We start from the raw sequence: 24,410 nt of genomic DNA, 5'->3' as shown, positions 1-24,410 counted from the left end.
GAGGAGAAGATTCAGGCAGTTCAGAATTGGCCCGTCCCTCAGAACATTACGGAGTTACGTGGATTCCTTGGATTGTGTGCTTATTATAGGAGATTTGTGAAGGGGTTCTCTCAGTTGGCAGCACCTTTGACAGATCTTACAAAAAAGGGGGCCTTCAGATGGACAGAACAAGCGCAGGGGGTCTTTGATAGACTCAAGGAGGTGATGAGCACTTGTCCTGTCTTGGCACTACCTGATTTCTCGCAGCCCTTTGTTCTAGAGTGTGATGCCTCAGGATTTGGTATAGGAGCCGTGTTGATGCAGAACAAACATCCCATTGCCTATGAGAGCAGAAAGTTGCAAACTAATGAGAGGTTGTACTCTACCTACGACAAGGAAATGTTGGCTATCATGCATGCGTTAGCCAAATTCCGACAGTATCTTGTTGGCAGCAAATTTGTGGTAAGAACTGATCACAACAGTCTGAAATACTTCCTAAATCAAACAGAGCTTAATGATAGACAACAAAAATGGATTAGCAAAATTCAGGCTTATGACTTCGATATCGAATTCATAAAGGGGAAGAATAATACTGTGGCTGATGCACTCTCTAGGAAACCTTCATTGGCTGCCCTTTGCTCATTGAGCGAGATTTCAGCAGATTGGAAGGCTCAACTCTTAGTTGAGTATTCCAAGGATCAGCATGCTTGTGAGATCATGGATGGTTTGATAGTGGATGACAGATATAGTGTGGTAGATGATATTATCTACTACAAGGGTAGGGTTTATCTTGTTCCGAGTTCTCAGTTGAAGGAACAAATTTTGCATGCTCTCCATGATACTCCTACAGCAGGACATCCAGGATATGGTAAGACTTACAGGGCGGTTCGTGAGAGATTCTCTTGGAAGGGTCTCAAAGATGATGTTTTACGCCATGTCCGTGAGTGTATGACTTGTCAGCAGAACAAGTCGGAGCATACCTACCCAGCGGGGTTGTTGCAACCCTTACCTATACCGGAACAGAAGTGGACAGGGATCTCAATGGATTTCATTACAGGTCTTCCTCGGGTTCAGGGGAAAGATTGTATTTATGTTGTTGTGGATAGGCTAACAAAGTATGCCCACTTCTTTCCCATTGCACTGGATTTCACAGCATCACAGGTGGCTGAGTTATTTTTCAAGGAGGTATTTAGACTCCATGGTCTTCCCAAGACCATTGTGAGTGACAGGGACAGCAGGTTCATGAGTTCCTTTTGGCAGGAACTTTTCAGGCTTACAGGCACGGAGTTGACACCGAGTACTAGTTACCACCCTCAAACTGATGGACAGACCGAGATAGTCAACAAGTGGGTTGAGGGATATTTGCGTAACTATGTGTCAGGGCAACAAAAAGCATGGGTACGTTGGTTGTATTTGGGTGAGTATTGTTATAATACCACTCACCATATGTCCATTGGCATGACGCCTTTCAAAGCTCTCTATGGATATGAGGCATTATCTTTCACTGATTTGGCAGTTAGTGATAGTAGAGTTCCTTTGGCTCAGGATTGGTTACAGGAGAACCAGGATGTCATGAGATCTCTCAGGGAGAATTTACAGCAGGCCCAGAATCAGCAAAAGATGTACGCAGACAGGCACAGGATTGAGAGAGCATTTGAGGTGGATGATATGGTCTTTCTGCGCTTACAACCATATCGGCAGAGCACCCTAAAAAGGGGGGGAGCTGAGAAGCTCAAACCACGTTTTTTTGGTCCATACAGGGTACTCAGGCGAGTGGGAGAGGTTGCATATGAGGTTGAGTTACCACCTGGCAGCAGGATTCATAATGTATTTCATGTATCTTGCCTGAAAAAGGCACTTGGACAGCATATTACAGTTTCACCCGAGTTACCTCCTATGGATGAGGAGGGTAAATTGATTTTGGTTCCTGATGAGATTCTTGAGGTGAGGGAACGACGGCTGAGAAGCCGGGTGATTCGAGAGTATTTGGTTCGATGGAGAGATCTTCCCATAGAGGATGCCACCTGGGAAGGTGAGAGCATTTTACAGCATCCAGCATTACAGTTGCTTGTGGGCAAGCATCTCCGAGAGGGGAGGACTGTCATGTCCCCACTCTAGCTCAGTCTAGCAGAGACATGTGAGTCAGCTTATTATGGGGTCTTGTAGGCTGACAGGGTTGGACAGAGACCCGGTTTGGTTATTCAATGTTGGAGACTTGGTGTTCTAGCAGTTATTGATCAGTTGGGAGACATTCCTTGTTTTTAGGAGGCAGTTCCTACTTTTTAGGAGGTTTGATCATGCCCAAGGTTGGGTCTCCATGAGATGCCTCTTTGGGTTCAGTTTCAGAGAGATTGGGCTTGTTTCCGAAATTTTAGGAGCATCCCTAGATTTTAGGGATGAGACTACCAGTGAATCCTTGATTACCAACTTCAGTCACAAACAGGTGATAGGATGATTTTAGGGTTTGTAATGTCAGTTGGGCATTTTGTGGCTATTTGGGTTATATTTTTAATATTTCCTAAGTTAGCGTTTAATAATTAAATAAGGCTAAGTTGTTAGCCATTTTGGAGTAATAAGGGGATTTTTGGCCTCATCTGGATGCGCATCCTATTGTGTGATAGCTCGTTGGAAAGATCTTGAAATTCTTTAAATCTTTCTCTTTGGTCTCAGGGCAATTCAGTGAGCGGATTTCTGTCTATGGGGAAAAAGGTCATTTTCTAGTAACATGACCACTTTAAAATAAGAAATTATAACATTTCCACTAGACCACGCCACTTGGAGACAATTAGGGTTCGATTTGCAATTGAGAGGGGTTATAAGGGGATAGGAGCTTCATTCTATGATTATCTTTTGCATATTTGACAACTTGTATGAATTTGCTCTGGAGAGCGATTTCTAGACTGGGACGCAAACCCCAGGATTAGGATTGGCTGGGACGTAGCCCTCAGCAATCTTTGGCACCGGACTTATAAGGCATTGTGCGTGGTGATTAAGGACAGAGGCATCAATTCTCAGTAGGGTTTCAGCGTAGCCTACCATCTTTCCAGTGGAGACGTGGTTCATTGCAGCTGGAGGAATGCCATTTGCAGCAAATACACCACGTGGTGTATAGGGTATTGCTTGTATTCACTTCCAGTGTATGTGGGGTTGGAGAACATTCTTCATCTTCCAGTTTGACTTCGAATTTGTATGAGAGCTTGGGAAATACATTGGATTCATTGTTTGGCTTTGTAATTCAGACAAATCTGCCTGGTACGATTTGCAATAATTCTGACTTTTGCTGTATACCTCATTTATTTCAGTATTGCTTCATATTTGCTGTTATCTATTCCTTCCTATGCTATAAAACAATCAAAAACACAAAAACAAACAACCCTTTCTGCACTTCTGTCTAGTTCTGTAAGAAAAACTTAAATAAACAGGAAAACAAAATTAAAAATAAAAAATTACAGCAGGTTAACAGCAAAGATCTATCAGGGATCTTTCACCCTAAGATCGCATCATACCCTTTTTTCTTTAGTGGGATTACCACGAAGTCCAATATGAAGGGTTGCGTCCCGATGGTAACTTGTTGGCCCATCAGTGTCCTGATGGGTTTGATTCCATGCTGATCTGCTCCGAGCAGATTGAATGTAGATGGCCACAGCGTCGGCTTCCCCAGCTTCTGCCAGGTTTCTTCTGGAAGAACATTCACTCCTGATCCACCATCGACGATGGTATCAGTTAGAATGGTGCCAAGGATACCCATCTCCACAATGGTTGAGTTCCTTCCAGTGTTAACTGCCAGCAGCATGGGGTCTATTGCAGACCCCCCAGGAACATCTGTGCGATGGTTGGTATTGGTGCGTGGTTGGGAGAGATTATTCAGCAACGCCGTTCGTAATTGAGGCATCGTCTGGAGGAGGTCGTGTACCTTCACAGGTACCTCCAGTTTTAATTTTAAAATTTGATTTAGTATAGCATCCTCTGCCTCCGGTCGGCTGGAAGTACTCGCCGTACCCTTCGCCTTCGCGCTTTCTCGTATCTCTTTCTCAATTTCTTCCCGTGCTTCCCGTGCCCTTCGCTTCTCCATCTCCGGGTCTAGGCACATTGCATGTCTGGCTTGGGCGCGGGTTACGACCAGCACTTCCTCTTCTTTAGTTTCCTCGACATTGAGCAAGTTGACGCCGGACTTCGAGCAGGTGGCGTCTTCGTGGTCTCTTGGTCCGCACCATTTGCACAAATATTGTGTGGCCTCTCCCTTCGAGCAGTCTCGGGCGAAGTGCCCCCACTGGCTGCACGCTCTCCATTGTACCATCGGTCGACCTTTGGAGTCGTATTGGATCCGGCTCCTTGTGTTGTTATTGTTGTTTCGTCCTCCCCACCGGTTATCTCGGTAGCCTCCCGAGGTTGCATTGTTGTTCGCTTATTGGCTCGTACCTGCTGGTGCGAACGTTGTGGCCTGCTCTGTGAACAGCAGCTGGTTCATTTGCGTATTCCGGGTTTTCATGTTGTATGGGCACTCCTTGGTGGAGTGTCCCATTACTTGGCAAATCTCGCAGAATGCCTTCTTCAGGCAAGTACCATTTGTGTGCCCCTCCTCTTTGCACTCAGTGCACCATATGTCCCCTTCGGTTCGACCGGTGCTTCTCATTGTTTTGAATTCCCTCCTCATTCGCTCCATGTCTTTCTGGAGCACTTGCACCCGTTTGCCAGCCTCGTTGTCACTGTTGCTTTCCTGTGACGAGTCATCCTCCTTGGACGAGCTATCCTTCTTCTTCTTTTTCTTCGATGTCTTGGTCTCGCTCTTGAGATCTATCGCTCTATTGTATGCGTATTCGTACGATGTAGGTGGAACGATTTTCATCTTCTTTCGGAGGGAATGCTTTAGTCCCTCCACGAACCATCGCTTTTTCAACCCATCTGCTGGTTGACTCTCCATTTTTCCCAATAGTTCCTTCAGCCGCCGACTATAGGCTCGGACAGTCTCGTTCTTGTTCTGCTTCGTTCTATAGATCTCGGCGACTATTTCGTTGTCATCTCTCAGGAGGCGGAACTCTATCCCAAACTCCTTCTTCAAGTCGAGCCATGTGCCAACTTTGGCCTTGTCCATATCTGAGTGCCAGTCTATGGCCACTCCCCTCAAGGTTGCTGGGAATTGTGTTACCCATTCATCTTGATCGATAACACCGTTTGCTGACCATATGGTTTTGCACGTTCGACAATGGCGAACGGGATCCTCCTTCCCGTCGCCATTGAACTTCGATAGTTTCTATTTACCTGCCATTGATGGGGGTCGTCTCCCCTGCAGTGGCTGTTGCTCTGTCTGAGCCCCTGCGCCGCTCCCTCCAGCGCCCGTGGTGTGTTCTGCGTGGGAGACTGGTGGTGCGGTGTTCTACCTGCCGTGCGTCGCACCTACAGCCGTACGGTTGCCCTCCCCCTCATTCTCACCCACGCCCACTCCTTGCTCTCCTTGGTGATCCTCACTCCGTGGTGTAAGGCATAAGTTTCTAAACTGATCCCGAGTCTCCTCGACTAGATTTCGCCGTAACCTTGTTTCTTCCAGAAACTCTTCGTGGCTCCGCGCCCTACGGTGTTCTGGCGTCGCGTAGAAATTTCCCTCGGCTTCTGCACCCTCCGTGACACCTCCGTGGTTCCTTTCGAGCCACCCTCGACAGGTTGTCCTTCAGCAAGTTGCCTCAGCCTCCATCTCCATTCTACTCGCTGCTCCAGAATCAAGGCCCTCTGCGCGGCCTCCCACTCGTCCGTTTTTGCTTTTTTATTTCTATCTTTATTCAATAGATTGGGCATTAATTGCCGCACATTTCCATAACTCACAATACATAAATCAAAACACGTCTTTATTAATTCATTTCCTCAAATACAACTCGTGTCAATGACACTTTTATTTGAATATAGAAGATTCAAGGTTCAATTCCTTCCTAGCCTGGCACCATCCCGTTCTGCTTCCCGTCGGCTGTTATCTTCGTACTGTTGAAGGATCTGTTGGCGGCGCTCTTCCTGGGCAATCTCCTCCAGGCGAGCCTGTTGTGCCAACGATGCCTATGCAAGCAACTGGGTGGTTCATCAACTGATTTACTGCCGGGCTCACCTCCAACGCTGTCCACATGGCACTTGGTGGGATTTCCACCTCTCGTCGGATGTAGGTCTGGATGGCTACCTGGAGCAAAATTGAAAATTCTCTCGTTGCAGTGTCTTCTCCTGTGTAAAGTTTTGTTCGCGCGTCGTCGGCCTCTGGGTTTATCTCACCAACGGGTAGGCCCATTGTGTCCGTGCGCCATCCGCGTCTTCCGTTCCCAAGTACGTCTAGGCAGCGGCACCAAATGTTTGCCACGTACGGTAAAACGGTTAAATGCAGGAAGTAAATGCACAGAACATAATGGAAATATATTAAATAACCAGTCTCTGTATTAATTCAACAGTCCATGTACATCAAGTCCTCATAATATTACATTTGACACGACTATCATGATGCCACTACGAAGGAAAGGTACGCAATATATAATACCCGAAGGGGTGCGACCAACCGTCGCGTACAATTGCCCTTCAGGACGACTAACTAACTGACCGCCGTAACTCATTATTACCGACGACAACATAAACATAATATGACAACATAACATAATGATTATTCTCGGCAACAATAGCTCAAATTGAAGGACATAAGCCCACAAACCTGCCTCAGGTTCGATTCACAATATAAATTAAAAGACACCAAACTTCCTTGAGAGTAGTTCCAATGACATCGCCTTTCCCTCCTTTAATTTTTGGAAACATTACAAGTCAAATTCGATGCTCATAGAGGATGGCATGAAGGAAAACCGTGGGACCAAGTTCTGCAACTGTGTTGATGACAGCACCTTAGATCTTCAATTTGTTCCACAAATCTGTAATGGATATCACCCTCTTGCTAAAAATTCAAATCGCTGACCCCAATGTAGAGAATGGACATCCAACAAGTCTCAATGGCAAAAATCATGGTTTATGACAAGTCTGAAGCAACACACCACATTTACAACTGATATAAAACCTTGATTAGCTCAAATAGGAAGACTAGAGTATCCTCCTCTCAACTGCAAATTTGTCTTCAAGGTAGACTTCACAAATTAGGCTCCAATGTAGATTCCATCATGAACCTACTCCCATAATGAAGAACTAGGGTTTCGTCCAGCCCTTCTATCAAATCTGCTGAAGGTTTGCGCCCTCAGAGACTCAACCAATGCCATGCATCAGTCATTTCATCATATCAAAATCTCCAATCTGCTTGATCATCAATCACCCTCTTCTATTTATCCTTTTCATAACCCATCATGAGATTCCTTCTAGAAGAGGGTAGGTACACTTTATTATTTATTATTAATATTTAAGTGACTTATATTATTTTAATTTTATACTTTAGTCACTATTTAATTAAATATAAAGTCATTCTTTAATTTTTAATTTATTTTAATGACTTTATAAGAAATTAATTTCTCCTTATTCCTCCACTTAGCCAAAAGGCTAAGTCTTCATGAAGGCTTGAAAAATGGGGACATTACACTTGCATAGTAATTAATTAACAAAGTTGCAAGGACACGGATACAGATACAAATACTGATACGATATCGGATACAGATACGGCCATTTTGTAAGACCCCCAATTTGGATACAGCTCGATACGTCATTCATAAAAAAATATACAAATATAATTAACACAATTTTCTAAATTATTCAAAAGCAATATAGACACATAATTGCTATGTAAATAATGATAAGTTGATTTAATATTTTGCAAAATGCAAAAATAGTAGAGTTGCATTGCAAGATAACCCAAAAAATGGGTCACTCAAATAGAAAAACATTTCATTTGTCGTTCTCATTGGGTGTAGGTTTTGTTTATACCAATTTTTTATTTTTAAATGCATGAATGAAGTTTTTTAAAATTAAATTTAGGAAGATTTCCGTCAAATTTTAAAAAAATCAAATCAAATAGTATCTAGCATGGTTGGAAATCAAGGTTTTTTGGGCACATGTGGGTACAGTATTCAATGTGTATCCGGGTTGTATTGGATACGTATTTGTTTCAAATACGGGAATGGATACGGGGATACGGGTGCCCAAGGAGGGACAAAGGAGTTTCCGGCTACTCAGAATTAATAGCAACAATTATTATGAATCAATTATAGATTTGCCAAAAAAAAAATTTACAAATGGGGGCTTATATTGATTTTGAACTTCTAGGATAATAAAATAACAGTAAGAATATTTGTAGGAGCTAAGATTGTGCTCTGATACCATGAAAAAGTTGATGATCAAACATAGGAGCCAAGAATCATCTACAAACAAAACACCTATCACACAAAAGAGATCTAGCAAAGATTGTATACTCTATAACAACCAGAGAATTCTATATTATTGCACAAAAGAATTGAAGATTCAATATTGGAGGCACAATTACAATGAATGAAAGCTTTGCTTTATAGGAAGCAAGAGATGCCCTAATCCTAAAATTAGACAAACTAAAGCAATGCAAAGTAGGAGCTAAATTAAGCTCAACTAGAAGCTTAAAAAACTAACTAGAGGTGCCTCTAAGTGAACTCAAACTAAAAAAGCATAGCACCTAGATAAAATAAAGCACCTAAGTTTAGCTTAAGTGAAAAAGCAATTAAAGGACCTGTTGTGACCACATCACAAATCGCTCCATCAAGATGGGGACCCCCATTTATTTAGGTTTTGCCCTCTTTAGGAGTAGTCTCTCTCTATGCTCTTTTCTAGTGAGTGGAGTAGAATAGATTCTCAAGCATCAGGATTCAACAATTGAGCAAGTCAAGCAAAGTTAGGTGAAAGAGTCAAGTCAAGAGTTAGTCATAAGGTCACCCACATTACCCCAATTTGAGATCAAAGCTTTCATCAAAACCGTCATGGGACTGAAATTCGCTTAAATGCCTTGACCCGTACCTTCCTCAGGCCCTAGAGCAAGATTTATGTTTTAGGTCCCGTCCTTTCGAAGGTCATAGAGCGAATTTCCTATATAGGTGTTCTTAGGGGGCCGAATTGATGATGCATTCATATGGAGAAGTTGGAAAACCTAAGATGAGGTGAAAGGAAGTAGTGAGCTTCATGTCCTTGAAAAACGCATAAGGCGAATTGCCAAATCTTGTCATATAGGTCATGTCCTTAGAAGGGTCATAGAGCGACTTTCTTACATCTTGACCTTGTTCATGGAAAGGACGGTGAGCGAACTGCAACTTAAACCTTGTCCTTACTAAGGACATAGAGCGAAATCCTCATCAAGGACATGGAGCGAACTTCTTCACTTAATATGAATCTTGCATCAACTTGGAACGAATGCATCTCTTAGACCTTGTCCTTAGAGAGGTCTTGGGGCGATCTGTTTTAGGGCCTATCCTCATCAAGGACATCGAGCGAATTATTGTTTGAAGGTTCTCCTTACCAAGGTCATAGAGCGAATTCATCTTTTGAAGCTTGTCCTTAGGGAGGTCTTAGAAAGAAACTACATCCTAGGTCCTGTCCTTCCAAAGGACATTGGGCGAGATCATTTGCTTACTTTGTCCTTGCTGATGTGCATGCTTTGTCCTTGCTGATGGTTGAGCGAACTAGAATGTGTATTGGAGCGAACTTTGTTTGCAATCATGCATTGTCCTTAGAGGGGTCAGAGAGCGAAATTTACATTATAGGTCTTGTCCCTGCCAAGGGCATAGAGTGAACTGTCATATGAGTCTTGTCCTTACGACGGTCATAGAGAGAACTTGATCATTATAGGGCCTGTCCTTGGAAAGGACATGGAGCGAACTGCTTCTCTTGACCTTGATCGCCCAAATGGCATCAAGCAAATTGATGAGAGCGTACCTTGCAAGGGTCAGCCAGCGAATTTTGATACAGGTCTTGTCCTTGGGAAGGACAGAGAACGAAAGTTTCATTTATGTCTTGTCCTTACAAAAGACATAGAGAGAATTTTTCATATAGGTCCTGTCCTTAGCAAGGACATAGAGTGAATTTTTCATATAGGTCCTGCCCCTAGCAAGGACATAGAGCGAAGTCACTACATAGACCGAATTACATATAACTTGCATGAGATCCAAAGCGAAATTCCACAAAGCACGCATTTTGGCGCCCAAAGTAATTCAAAAATTCGAATTGATAGAAGGGAGAGTCTGGTTTACCAAGTCAGCCAGCATCAAGAAGGATAATTTACATTTTTGTTTATACTTAATCAAGTCAGCCTTGTATCCTAAAATACATGTCTCTACCCTAGGCCACATATATAAAGGAGCTCATAAGATCATTCTAACATCAAAACAAAACATTATCTTCTCTATCAGCGAATTTTGTAAGCAGCTTGAGCGAACTTCTCCAACAGTCAGCGAATTTCAAGTTCAGACAGCAAAGTATATTATGGAAGAGGAATTCAATCATTAGCAAGGCGAATTTACTAAAGAAGTAGCAACATCAAAGGCGAATTCTAGCAGATTGGAAGGCAAAATTCATCAGTTGAGCAGCAAAAGACTAAGGAGACAGCAAATTCTTGAGCATTAGCAGTCACATCACAATCAGATTTTGAGGTTAAAGTTCTCAAATCAGAGGTAAGTTCATCATTTAGACAGATATAAGGTCAGGAGCAGGTCTGATTTAGGACTGGTAATGATTTTGTTAAAGCCAATTAGACCCTCTTAATGCATATAGTAATTGATTTTATATTTTAGATGCAAGGTTTTATTCATAGTTTTCAATGTATTGATAATTCACCAAGACCCTAACTTAAGCATCTCTCATAGGTAAACCATGGCAGCGCCTAAGACAAGTGGATCATCCTCAAGGCAGGCTCTCATCAAGGAAGATCAGAAGAGTGATGACTTGGAGACCAAGATTACGTCCCGGTAGAGCAACATTGGAGATACAAACCTTGGCAACTTCAATGTGAAGAAGTTTCGTGAGGCACCATACATTGCCAAACCATCACCTATAGCCAAAAGGATAATAGAGAGTGGCATCATCAAGGCAGCCGGCTTCCCTCCTGCAATTAGATGTCATGAATTGATGATCGAATGCGCCAAGCACTATGATTCACGCTCAAGGACAATTGTGGCCGAGGATGAGACCGTCCTTGCCTACCTATCAAAAAGGGCCATTAAGTGAAGCCTTCCATCTACCAGAACAAAGAGACATGATCTATAGAAGCCTAGAAGGAGCTAAATCGATTTATGAAGATGATCTTGATGCATGCCTATCAATCATCAATAGGGATTGGTTGCAAAAGAGTAGACCTTGCCTGAACAAGATACCTAATGGGGCACATCAAATTGATTTCCAAGAAGAGTTTAGGGATTTAATCACCTTGCTTGGCCGAGTTGTAGGTGCTCCTCAAGCCTTTTGTTTTGACAAATGGATGTTCTTTTTAATTCAAATAATTATTCAAGGGAAAGGGATGATTAATTGGGCAAGAATCATTAGTAATTAATTGCCTAGATGTACAATTGAGAAGGTTGATTCCTACCAAGTCATTCCACATGAGCTCATATATCATATATTCTCTAGCAAGGGGCTATGAATATGCAGGGCTACCACATAGAGGCCGAGTTGGAAGAGGGCCCGGAGAGATAAGGATTTGAGATTCTTATGAAATATTGCACCACCCACCTAAACAACACTATAGATTGGTCAATGACACTTTCATGATCCACATCACCAGGACTCTACAAGGTGGGATCCATCAAAGACTGTCTCCGAAGGCACAAGAACTTGTCAAACAATATGGTGCATGATTTATTCAATTTCGTAAATTCACATATATAAGGATCCAAGGATGTCCTTCTCCTCCTTATATGTTGCCACGTTATCCCACAGATAGGATGGTACTTCTCGAAGTGGCAAGACAATTGTTAGCATGTACCAGATCCTTGAGGTACAAACATGGAATTGTCACCACTAATTCCATTTTGCTTGGGAATTCAATAGAAGCTTGCCCTTCCCTTCAAATAGCTGAAAGTGTCGAGCCAGAGTTAACTCTCTATTTGTTTACACCATTTGCTTCTAGAGATAACTTTGATCCAAATGGTAATGTGGAAGAAAAGGCTAGAAGGAAGCATAGGCATGTGTTTCAAGTAGAAGATTTTTGGATGAATGCACAAGGTGACTTCGAGATAAAGAAGAAGATGCACTCCCAGCTCCCTCTTGATCTCATCAGGAAATGCAAAATCTATAGTGTGGTCGATCAAGCAAATGATAGTGGCCGATATATCCAATCTACCTATGAGAAGGAAGATAAAGAAGTAAAGATTGACTGGAATGAGAAGGAAGTCACGGATTTGAGAGAATTGAGGAATCAAGTTTTAACTTGCACAAGAAGATGGGTAGATATTCAACATCAGAAATTGAAAGAGCAAGATGTGACAATGATATTCAATTTGGAGACAAGGACAGAAGAAGAAGAAAGGGAGAGTGTCAGTGAGAACATTTCTCACTCTAAAGGATCAAAAAGGAAGAATGAACAAGGGAAGAAGGAGAATTCTAAGAAGAAACAAAAGACAAATTCCGATCAGCCTCCTAGTGCTTCTTCTATGCATGAGAAGGAAAATCAAGGCAAAGATCAAAGGATAGATGAAGGCATGGTCCATAAAGTAGATGAATCAATGGAGTCTACAATACAAAATGACAAGAATGATAGGCAAGATCGAGGAAAAATGCCACAAGAATCATCAAATCCAGCCCTTCATATCCAGACTTGCGATGATGAGGAACAAGGAGACAATAATGAAGCAACTTCCCCTCACAGGAATGAACTATTGCTCGAAGAAGTGCAAGTAAGAGAAGAAGATCTTCTATCCCCGAATGGCTCAAAGAGAGGCTTACTAAAGAAGTAATAGAGGAAGAAGAAGAATAAGCATTTGATTTAGAAAGTCTTCTAAACGGACCTCAAGAAGTCATTGAGAGAAGGAAAGCTCCAAAGATGTCTAAAATAATAAGAGATGATGCAGGTTCTAGAAAGATATAGATTGCCACTCCAGCAGTAGATAAATATAAAGATGAGATTATGGCAGAAGAATATGATTTGGAGACATTTGATATAGGTCCACTCACTTCTGAGCAAGCCATGGATGAAGCAACCAACTCGGTCAAGGTGGTCAAAGAGAAGCTAAAGACCGAAATAGAGAAGAACAAAAGGTTAGAAAAGGAGGTGAATGCATGGAGGAATTATGTTCAACAATTTCAGCAACCATTGACACATCGAAGTCCAGCAGCCACACCACCTCCCTTGCTTCCTGCAAAGTCAGTTGATCACATGGAGAAAATGAAGAACTCAGCACAACTTCTAGAGGCATGGATCAGCAAATCCTTTGCAATGGCTAATGAGTTTGTAAGAAATATGATGAAAATACTTGGTAGAGCCATTCAAGTTCTTGAGATAGTTCATAACCTCATGGTGACAGTTGATGCCTTCACTCATACTAAGCACGTCACCATTCCAGTATTGCAAGCAATAAGGAAAGCACCTAGACAGATACTGACACAAGAAGGGGTAATCAGAAAAGAATCAACTCCTAATCTGTTACAGTGGTCGACCTTGCTTCAAATGAAGAAACTCCTTTTTGAAGATGAGAGTAACAGATGTAGTCAAGTCGAAGACACCGTTCATCCTATTCATGACAAGATAATTGAGGTGATATGCATCATTCTTAATTTGATAGCTGACTTCAAGAGGAGGAAAAAGAATAAATAGGGGATGAGGCTCATTGTTTTGGCATCGAATGTTTTGACACCTTCTTTGTTTGATAGCTTGTGGAGCCGAGGGTTTCTGCGGTTTATCATCAGCCATTGGAAACGAAAACTCTCAATTGGTAATGCGATTTTGAGGTTGTGAAATATCTTCCGAATTATCACTAGTTGTGGGCTCTACTTCAAGAGTTCAACTTGGGTTAAATTTGTGGCCAAGGGCCAAATTTACTTGTAGACTTGGTGATTCGAATTGAAACAATAATTGGGAAGGTTTATGCTCCATCAATTTGTGCTAGAGAACTGGATATCCATCTTGAGCAATCTGATTTATTTATCAGACATTTCCAGTTATTCAAACCAGCTTATAAGTGCCGCGATTTTGTTCATAGCACCCAATTGATGCATCGATTTGACCCCTAGGCTAGAACGCTCACTTTGGGAGAAGCCAACGATGATTTTTGATGCTTGAAAGGTGACGTGGAAGCTGTAATTTATTTATTACTGACTGAAACAATCAGAACAAGGGCAGCAATTAGAGAGCCAAGTTTTGGGCACTTGAGGGGGTCAACTTCATTGGAGCTACATTGCAACTCATCCTCTCTCTAAGGCGACTTCTCTTACAAGGTTTCCATTATATTTTTGTAGTGCATTGATCATATGTCATCATTCAGGGAATTGCTGTTGTAGAGGTCATTTAATAACAAACCTCTCATTGTAGTTGATTTATGAATGTAAGCCAAGAATCGAGGCATCTACATGTTCTATTGTATTTGGGACAATTGCATATAATAAAGGAGATGTTAGAATAATATTTTATATTATTAGTGTTAATGGTCAATGATGTAACTGACTATTAGACATCTTAAATGTCTACAGTAACAGGTAGTTAGAAGTAGGTAACTTCTTTAATAGCTAAGATATTTTGTAATTCCTATAAATGTATCTCTTCCCTCAATTAATAAATGAAGTTTTTACTAGTGAATCATCTCTAATTTTCACATGGTATCAAAGCCTGGTGACTAAAAATTAGGTCTTCTAAAATTTCGAAAGGAATTTTTAAAGCTTTTGAAGATCATTTTTTTCTGCCCTAAAAATCGTGAATTTCTTTCTAAGGAAAATTCGAGGGTTTTTGTTTTCTGATTTTCGTGAGTCTTTCTCATGACAACACAAAACCCTTCTCTGCAAATTCATGGTTTTTTGTCTAAGGAAAAAATGAAGGTTTTTTTCTACCGTCGGCTCTTCAAAAAATGCGATTTTTTGATGGGATTTTCTGTGCGAAGGGTTTGTGTTTTTCACATCTGATTTTCTGGGTATCCTAAACAGGCTGGATTTTTTCTGGGTTTTTTTGTTGCACGAAAAAGGTTTTCTCTACAGCTAGGGTTTTTTTTTATATCAAAAATCTATCTCTTGGGTTTTTTGGGGTTTTTCGAAATCTCAACTAGGTGACTGTCAGATTTTTCTGGGTCTGTAGATTTTGTTCGCCTAGGGTTTCTGCACATTCGACTAGGGTTTTGACCCTTTAGTTCAAGTCAAAATTTTATTCTGATTGCAGATTCTTTGTGGGTTTTTCAAAACCTCAACTGGGTTACCATCAAATTTTTCTAGGTCTATAGATTTTTTTCTGCCTAGGGTTTTGAGTCTTGACCCTTTGTTTCAAGGCAAAAAAATTTTGGTTGCAAAATCGTTGTGAGTTTTTGAGATCTACTCTAGGTTGCCTTCATATTTTTCGAGCTGCATCATTTTTCGTGCCTTGGTTTTTGAACCCGCGGATTTGACCCTTCAATCGAAAAATTATTCTGATTACACATTCCTTGTGGGTTTTTCAAGAGCTCTTCTGGGTCTTCGTCAAATTTATCTAGGTCTTCCGACAAATTTTTGCTTCGAAAACCGTTTTAGGGTTTCAGTTTCTGCCTTAGAATCCGCCTTGCAAAATTCTTTAAAAACCCTCTGTTTTCATCTTCTGGTTTTCGTGCCTTCACCAGTTCGACCTCGAGGTACGTGATGGCATCTCTGATGAATATAATGCTCGAAAGCAGCCAGAAGTTGAACGGGCGCAACACAACACTTGGAAACAGCATATGTTAACAATTTTTGAGTACTGATATCTTGATGCAATTGTTTTGGGCACATCTCAACGTCCAACCATTGTTGGGAAAGATGAGGACAAATGGGACAAGCGCAACCGCGAAGCAGTCACGCTCATCAAACTCTCTGTAACCGATGAGCAACTACCTCAAGTACCGTCCAACGAAAATGCGAAGGAGATATGGGATCATTTGAAGAGTCTCCATGAAACCTCTAACAAGAGCAGAGCATTCTTTCTGAAGAATTTGTTTTTTTCGATTGCGATGGACGAGAGGACACCTCTACAGGATCACTTGACCAACATCAAGGACATCCATGACCAAATTGAGGCGATTGGTCTCACAATGGAGGAAGAGGACATGGTCGTCATCACTTTGAAGAGTTTGCCCAAATCTTATGAGCATTTCATCGAAACACTGAATATCACTTCCACTGACGTTGATTTGAAGTTTTTCGATCTTTGTAACAAGCTTTTACAACAAAATCGGCGGCTCCAACAACTTGGAAGCAGTACCAGTTCCACCTCCACTGAGCAAGCATTCTCTGCCAAATCTTCTACTAAGAACAAAGGGAAGGCTCAATCTTCTCAACCGAAAGGCTCTGGTTCTTCTCAGGACAACAAGAAGAAAAAGAGCGTTCAGTGCAATTATTGTCATAAGTTTGGTCACATGAAGGCCAAGTGTCGAATTCGATTGGCTTCTGAACAAAAGAAGCAGGGAGGGTATCAACAAAAGGCAAACATCGCAGAGCACTTTAAGCAGAAAGAATCTGCATTTTATGCTTTTATGGCCAAGAGAACGCTAGATCCAGTACACTCTTCTGCCTAGTATATTGATTCAGGGGCTTTGCGGCACTTTACTCATCGTCGGCATTGGTTCACGAAACTTGAACCGTTCTCAGATTCAATAATCTTAAGAGGAGAAGAGTACACAGTTGCTAGTAAGGGCACTTTCCAAATTCACTCGAGAGGTAGAAATTTAATTTTTCTTGATGTCTACTATGTTCCAAGCATGGAACATAATCTCCTCTCCGTCAATCAAATCATGAGGCATTCTCCTCAGTTAGATGTTGTCTTCAGTTCATCCATCTGCAGCATTGTTGATAGGGAGACTCATACTACAATCGCTATGGGACTTGAGGATCACGGTTTGTATAGACTTGCTGATTCCGGCTATTCTCAAGAGCACGCTCTGGTTGCTAGGAGTACATCCATCAGAACACTTTGGCATTAGCGTTATGGGCAATAAAACGTGCACTCTCTCTCTCAGTTATATCGGGAGGGTTTGGTTACTAGTCTACCTGAGATCCAACCTCAAAATCATGGAGTTTGTGCAACCTATCAAGCTGGGAAGCAGCATCGGACACCATTCTTGGATGGTGATTCTTGGCAAGCCTCCAAGGTCCTTCAATTGGTTCACATCGATGTAGGTGGGCCAATGAACACTCCATCTATTACTGGTTGCAGATACTTCTTGTTATTTGTTGACGATTTCAGTCGTAAAATGTGGGTGTATTTTTTGAAAAATAAATCAGATGTGTTCAGTACATTTCAGTAGTTTAAGGCCTTAGTTGAGAAAGAATCCGGTTCTCAAATTGTCACTCTAAGGTCAGATAATGGGGGGGAGTATTGTTCCAACGACTTCTCTACATTTTGTGCTACACATGGCATTAAACGCCAACTCACCACACCATACACCCCTCAGCAGAATGGTGTAGTTGAACAAAGAAATCGCACCATTACTTAAATGGCTCCTTCTATGATAGAGCATAGAAATGTTCCTAAGAAATACTGGGTTGAAGCAGTTTACATTGCAGTCTATCTACTAAATCGGTCACCTACACATGTCGTTAAGAAGATGACTCCTGAAGAAGCCTGGTCAGAACGCAAGCCTAAAGTGGGCCATTTGAAAGTCTTCAGTTCTACGGCTCATGTATGGATTCCAAATGCTAAGCGTGCTAAGCTAGATTCAAAGAGACAAACACTCATGTTTACTGGTTACAGCAACAACCACAAGGCCTACACGTTGATTGATGAGGAGACAGATCGTCTCATTTTCAATCGCGATGTTGTGGTTAATGAGACTACTGGTCCATTTATGCCTTCTACTACTCCTAGTCCTGCAACTCCGTCTATGCAGACTCCTGATGTTGGTGTTCATCTTCCTCTTGGTTCCCATGATGGGAGGGCTTCAGAGAATTCTGACTCTGAAGATGAGGAATCTATTGATCCAGCACGACCTGATTTTTCACATAATTCGCATCCAGGTGACTTTGTTCCAACAACTCCAGGGGATGTTGTTCCTCCAATGCCAGATGTTGGTACTTCTACCCTCCGGCCTAAATGGTGGGCCAAGACTATAGGAGAACTTCGTGATGATGAGCTTCTTGAGGATAGATCAGTTCGCTACAAGAGAAAGCAGCAAAATACAATCAACCTTGCCCTTATGGCCAACATCCACAACATCCATGAGCCCCAAACGTATTCCGAGGCTAAAGGCATTCCTGAGTGGGAAAAGGCTATGGAGACAAAATACCAGTCTTCTAAAGAATAACACTTCGGTTCTTTCTAATTTGCCTCCTGGGAAGAAACCTATCAGCTGTAAATGGGTTTACAAAGTCAAGTATCATCCAGATGGTACTTTGGATAAGTACAAGGCCAAATTGGTTGCTCGGGATTTTACACAACGGGAGGGCATTGACTACGAGGAGACTTTTGCTCCTACTACCAAGATGAGTACAATTCGTCTTCTTCTCACCATTGCAGCTCAATTTGGATGGAAACTTCATCAGATGGATGTTAATAGTGCATTCCTCAATGGTGACTTGCAGGAAGAAGTTTATATGACTCAACCTCTTGGCTTCAAGGTTCTTGGTAAGGAACATGAAGTTTGCAGATTGGTTAAAGCCCTCTATGGCCTGAAGCAAGCCCCTTGGTACTTCAAGATTGATCAATATTTTGTTGAACATGGTTTTCAATGCAATCCCTCTGACACTAATCTGTATGTCAAATTGTATGATGATGATATCCTTTTTCTTGTTGTGTACATCGATGACTTGATCATTACTGGCAATTCACCAAATTTGATTACAGCCATCAAACAAGACTTGTGCCAAGATTTTGACATGATAGATTTGGGGCTTCTTCATTATTGCTTAGGTGTTAAGTCTGGCAGATTGATGACAGTATCTTTATTTCACAATCCAATTATGCCCACAGTTTGCTTGACAAGTTTCGAATGCAAGATTGTAAACCTGCTTCCACACCTATGGAGAAAGGGCTAAAGTTATCAGCCAAGTTTGATTCACTTGCCATAGATGAGACTGAATTCAGGCAACTAGTAGGCAGCCTCACCTATTTCACTGCCACTAGACCTGACATCAGTTTTGCTATCAGCTACATCTCTTGCTTCATGACAGCCCCAAAAGCTGATCATTGGATTGTAGCTAAGCGAGTGTTGCGACTGCGATATGTGAAAGGCACTTCCGACTATGAAATTCTATATAGCAGGTGCAACGATCCAAAGCTGATTGGTTACACTAACTCAAATTGGGAAGGATCAGTGGATGACAGAAAATCCACTTCTGGGTACGTATTCAGTTTGGGTACTGGTGCCGTCACTTGGAGCAGCAAGAAGCAACAGGTCGTGGCTCTTTCCTCGACCGAAGCCGAATATCGGGGAACAGTCAAGGCCACATGTGAGGCAATTTGGCTCTGAAGGATGCTTTTTGACATGCAGATGCCACAAGCAAGTCCTTCTCCCTTGTATACTGATAATCAAGGGGTGCTCAAACTGGCCAAAAATCCAATCTTCCATGAACATACCAAGCATGTCGAACTTCATTGTCACTACACCCACCAGCTGGTAGAAGATGGATCAGTTCAGTTGCAGTATGTTCCGACAATGGATCAGATTTTGGATATTCTCACCAAGTCTGTGGGCTCGGATAAGTTTGTAAAATTCAGGTAGCAACTTGGTGTTTTTGACAGATTGACCATAAAGGAAGGGTGTTAGAATAATATTTTATATTATTAGTGTTAATGGTCAATAATGTAACTGATTGTTAGACATCTTAAATGTCTACAGTAACAGGTAGTTACAAGTAGGTAACTTCTTTAATAGCTAAGATATTTTGTAATTCCTATAAATGTATCTCTTCCCTCAGTTAATAAACGAAGTTTTTACCAGTGAATCATCTCTTATTTTACAGGAGAAATAAGTTGCAGCCCATTTTTTATGATATGTTCATATTCATAATGATAGTAGTTGCATGCCAAGTGTTTGTGAAAATGCCTCTTGGCTGTAGGTGCATATTCTTCATTTGGAAATCATATATATGCATTGGGAGGGTCAAAGGGCAGTCATTTATGCATTGAGCTTATAGTTTTGAGATTATAGAAATCATTTGCAAACATTACTTGTGCCTTGGTATCAATTACACGAGTTTATATCAGACTGATAACTCAGACCAGCAAGCTAGAAGGTTATATGTGAATTGATTAACAATATTCCTTGAGCCAGAAACGGCAAAATTTTACATCAGATTGGACAAGCGATACTACAATGTAGCAAATGCCCAGCCAAGAAGTATTTTTCTTTACATCCAAACTCAATGTTTTCTTGCAAAGGGAGAATCAACCAACAATAACCCTCTAATTCCTTCTTTTTGTTGAGATAGACACCCATGACCTGCGCTATGAGTCGCATGCTTAGCAATGGCAACTAACTGAAACACCACCATTCGCTCAACTCAACCAATAACCCCAACACCAGCTCTTAAGAAGACTGTTGATATGGAAGCCGCAATCGCCCCTCACCCCCCCCCCTCAAATGCTACGCTCATCAAAAGGTCCGATTGAACAAGTATTATTGGCGCCAAGGCTTTGAATTTAAATGGAAAATGTTTAAAACACAATCAAGTCGGCCACCTTAAGGCTAATATCAATTTTATTTAAAGCCTATCAAGTCGGCCTATAACTGAAAAGACACACCTATTCCCTTGCATACCTATAAATGCCAATTCGAATTTAATCATTTGATCATAAAAAAAAAAGCGAACCCCTTCTCTAAAAGAGCAGAGAAGCGAATTTAATAGCAGCCCAGTGAATATAATTCTGATCTGCAAATACACCCAGTCCAGCGATTTGACAATCATTTTGATAATTACATTTGATCAAAATGCACTTAGAAAAGGTGATTTTGGATTTTAGGATCAAGCTGAAGGCATTCTCAAAAGCTGATATAGGATCAGATCTCACAAGCATGAAATCGGATCTCCAAACATGTGGCTCAGACCTTGAAGCACTTGAAAATCAGATAAGGGGGTCAGAGATAGAATCACCATTTCATCATCGTTTTGAGGATATTCTAAATTAGAGGATTGTGAAATCTATCCATATCATGTGTGTTTAATACCATCTTTGTTTATTTTGCAGGAATGACTAACAAAAAAGATGAATATGCGGACTGCAAACAACATCAAGAACACTTCAAAAGCATGGATGAACACTCGATATTGTAAAAAGATCAAAAAGGCTTCAAGCAATGCAAAGGAAAAGAAATGAAGTTAGAGCTCAAAGTCAAGTATATCATGAACAAGGGAAGACCAACCAAATGATGGCAAATCAAGTACAAGCAAACTGAGATGTTATCCCAGTCATCACTTGGCCAATCAAGAGGTTCCACATTAGCATGTCTAGATGCAATGCACCTGACTCATCATATGGAGACCCAAACTTTGAGCTACTTACCCTCAAATTCCATTGGTTCACATTCAATATCGAACCTAAGTGTAAATTTCTCATTGGCCAAAGGGAGTTGTTGTAACAAACCCTAATTAGGGTTTTCATCTTGTAATCTCAGCCATTGATTGTGAATCAATCCGAGCCGTTCATTGTAAAGAGAGCTCTCCATATAAGGCTCAAACTTCAAAATTGTAAAAGTTAATAGGAGGCTAATAGCAGGTTAATAGTCTAGAAATAGTGAAAAGTTCAACAAGAGTGAATAGTTGATAGATGTTAGATAGCAAGCAGTTGGAATACATTAGGAGAAGAAGGAATTGTTGCTAAGGCTTGTAAATGGAAGTACTCTTTTCATTGAAGATATGGTGAATTGTTTTCAACAAGCTACATGGTTTCTACTTCTCATTTGCTTTCATGTTGATTAGTTGAATGATAGAGAGTTGTGCACGATTCATTGTAAAACTCCTAATCCATACCACTAGCGGTGAAACTCCTAATCCATACCACTAGCAGTTTGTTGATTGCAAATTCGCCGTGTGGTCAACTGGAATACTTGAATGAGCTTAAGTTCAATTGTTATTCAATCATTGATATGCATTCAATTAATGGTGTCTATGCTTGATAGTGAATTGACAATCATCTAATTTCCTTAGTAGATTGCACTAAGCTTTGCAGAGTTGTTGCTTTGCATGTCAAAGCAAGGCTTAGTAGGGTTTCACCAAAGGTTATCCATTGTCTCTTATATTCTTAAAAGTAGTGTAGTCTTCCTCAACCCATCTCTTTTGCTTTTTTAATTCTCCAAGCAAGTAGTTAGAACCTAAGTTCCAGTGACATCCAAACTTTCAATATTCAAGTATTCAACGTAAGTCCCCTTGGATTACCAGCAATCACATCAACCATTGAGCTTATCCACAAGTCGAAACCTGACAATAGAAACCTTGGAGTTGTCTCATTTGATTGCGAAGCATAGCATTTGAGAGACTTTATTCAAGAGAGGATAAGATACCTTGGTATTTTATTTTGTGTTTGATTGTGCGTAAAAAACACATCAACAGGAAGATATCTCACCACCGAAACCATTTTCCCCTTAGGATTCTTGTCCTAGGGTTTTCTCAAATAAGAAGCTCCAATACTCCACAATAGAGAAAATAAACAAGCATGTCCAAATGAGATTTCAATTCTTTTTATATTTTCCTTAGAGCATTCTCAAAGAGCTTTTCAAATTCTCACTTAAAATAAATCATTAAAGCACATTAATAGAGTGACTTTTAATATTTCATTTTTAATTTCACTTAAATCACTTTATAAATTAATTAAAATAAAGCTATCCATAAAATCGACTTTATTGGACAACTTTACTTAATTATTTTAATTTATTCCCTGATATCTCAAAATTACCCTAAAAGAATTAAATAGGCTAAATGAACCATCTCCAACTACTCCTCAAAAGGAGACAATATACTCTAACAATCACAACCTCAAGAAAGATACTCTTAAGAACTTTGTATAGATATGATTATTAAATTTTACATATGGTTGCACAATAATTCTATGCATTTTTATATTCGATGCAATGTTTATCTAGCTTTATCTATGTATGCATGAATTCTTAGTATGAACACAAATGTATTCCTGTTCAATTTTATATATATTAAAAAGCTTCAAGTTCAAATTATCTTGAAAATGCCTACATACCTTCATCGATATGGACAAATCAGGTTGGAGACTATGACAATGTCTACATCAATATTTACTCTATAAATCATACATTACTCAAGGAAAAAGCATTGTATGTTTGATTCCACTAGACAATTACATACTTATATATAACTCTATAATTTACATTTTAGATAGTGATACAATTACCCCTTGTGACATATATGGATGTGCAATGGCAATGCCTTTTACCACTTACAAATCTACACTTTTAAGTTACTTTTCAATTAGACAATATCTTTGCAAAGCATATATTAAAATATTGTTTGTTTCCTTACTTTAGTAGAAAATTTAAGATTGAAGACATTACCTAGGAAAATGCTCGAAGTTTACAAAATGTAAATCCTAATGACACAAATTGTGCCTTCCTTGCAAAGTGGATGTCTTATGGTTGAAAACTCAAAACTCCAAACACTTCAGAACTTTGATAAACCTATAATCATGCTCTAGATAAAATAGTAAGTATAATGAAGGAAAAATTTATCACCTGAAGTGTAAATGCTTCCAAAGGAATTGGATCCAATGTTGTCACCAAATAAACATCATTAAACTCATTATTGATAAAGGTGCCATTGTTTATAACCCTACATTCACCATAGCATTAGGTAAGAAGAAATCATAAAAGATTATTGTCAATGAAGACCTTAACGTATAAGGATTCTTCTATCAATCAAAATCATCCTTTTTATAAATTAACTAAATGTAAATTGTCAAAAAAAACCTTTTTTATAAATTAACTAAATGTGTATAAGGATTGTTCTATCAATCAAAATCATCCTTCTTATAAATTAACTAAATGTAAACTGTCAAAAAAATCCTTTTTATAAATTAACTAAATGTGTATAAAGGATGCTCGAAAACATTCGAGAATACTATCAGCATTCATTTCATCTAGCAAAACCTAAATTCAATAAAGAAATAGTGTGCATCAATAGGCCTGTACAAAACATGATGCCATATAAGTATATAGTAAAAAAAATGCACCAGCTACACTTAAAAACCCTCAGCAATCTATTTTGTATTTGTTGTGCAATTCTATCTGCCTCTAGCAAAGACATCTGAACTTCCATGCTTCTTATAATCTAGAAAGAAATAAAAAGGAAGGACAATGCAAGTTTGCAATATCCCCACTCAAGACCTAAAGGCAACAAGAATCGATATACAAATAAGGAATATT

The 24,410-nt window shown here is 40.3% G+C and overlaps 1 protein-coding gene across 2 annotated transcripts in view; it reads right to left on the bottom strand.

Moving 5' to 3' along the window:
- LOC131028013 (nudix hydrolase 3) overlaps positions 1-24,410 on the bottom strand; it is a 250,278-nt gene that overhangs the window by 190,110 nt on the left and 35,758 nt on the right. For both annotated transcript variants that reach the window (XM_057958133.2, XM_057958132.2), the window contains exon 4: positions 23,721-23,817. In XM_057958133.2, the coding sequence (XP_057814116.2) occupies positions 23,721-23,817 (97 nt within the window). The remainder of the gene's footprint in view (positions 1-23,720; positions 23,818-24,410) is intronic.

Source organism: Cryptomeria japonica, chromosome 5 (assembly GCF_030272615.1).
Source record: "Cryptomeria japonica chromosome 5, Sugi_1.0, whole genome shotgun sequence".
In the NCBI taxonomy this organism is placed as follows: domain Eukaryota; kingdom Viridiplantae; phylum Streptophyta; class Pinopsida; order Cupressales; family Cupressaceae; genus Cryptomeria; species Cryptomeria japonica.
This window is presented reverse-complemented; position numbering and strand designations above follow the sequence as displayed.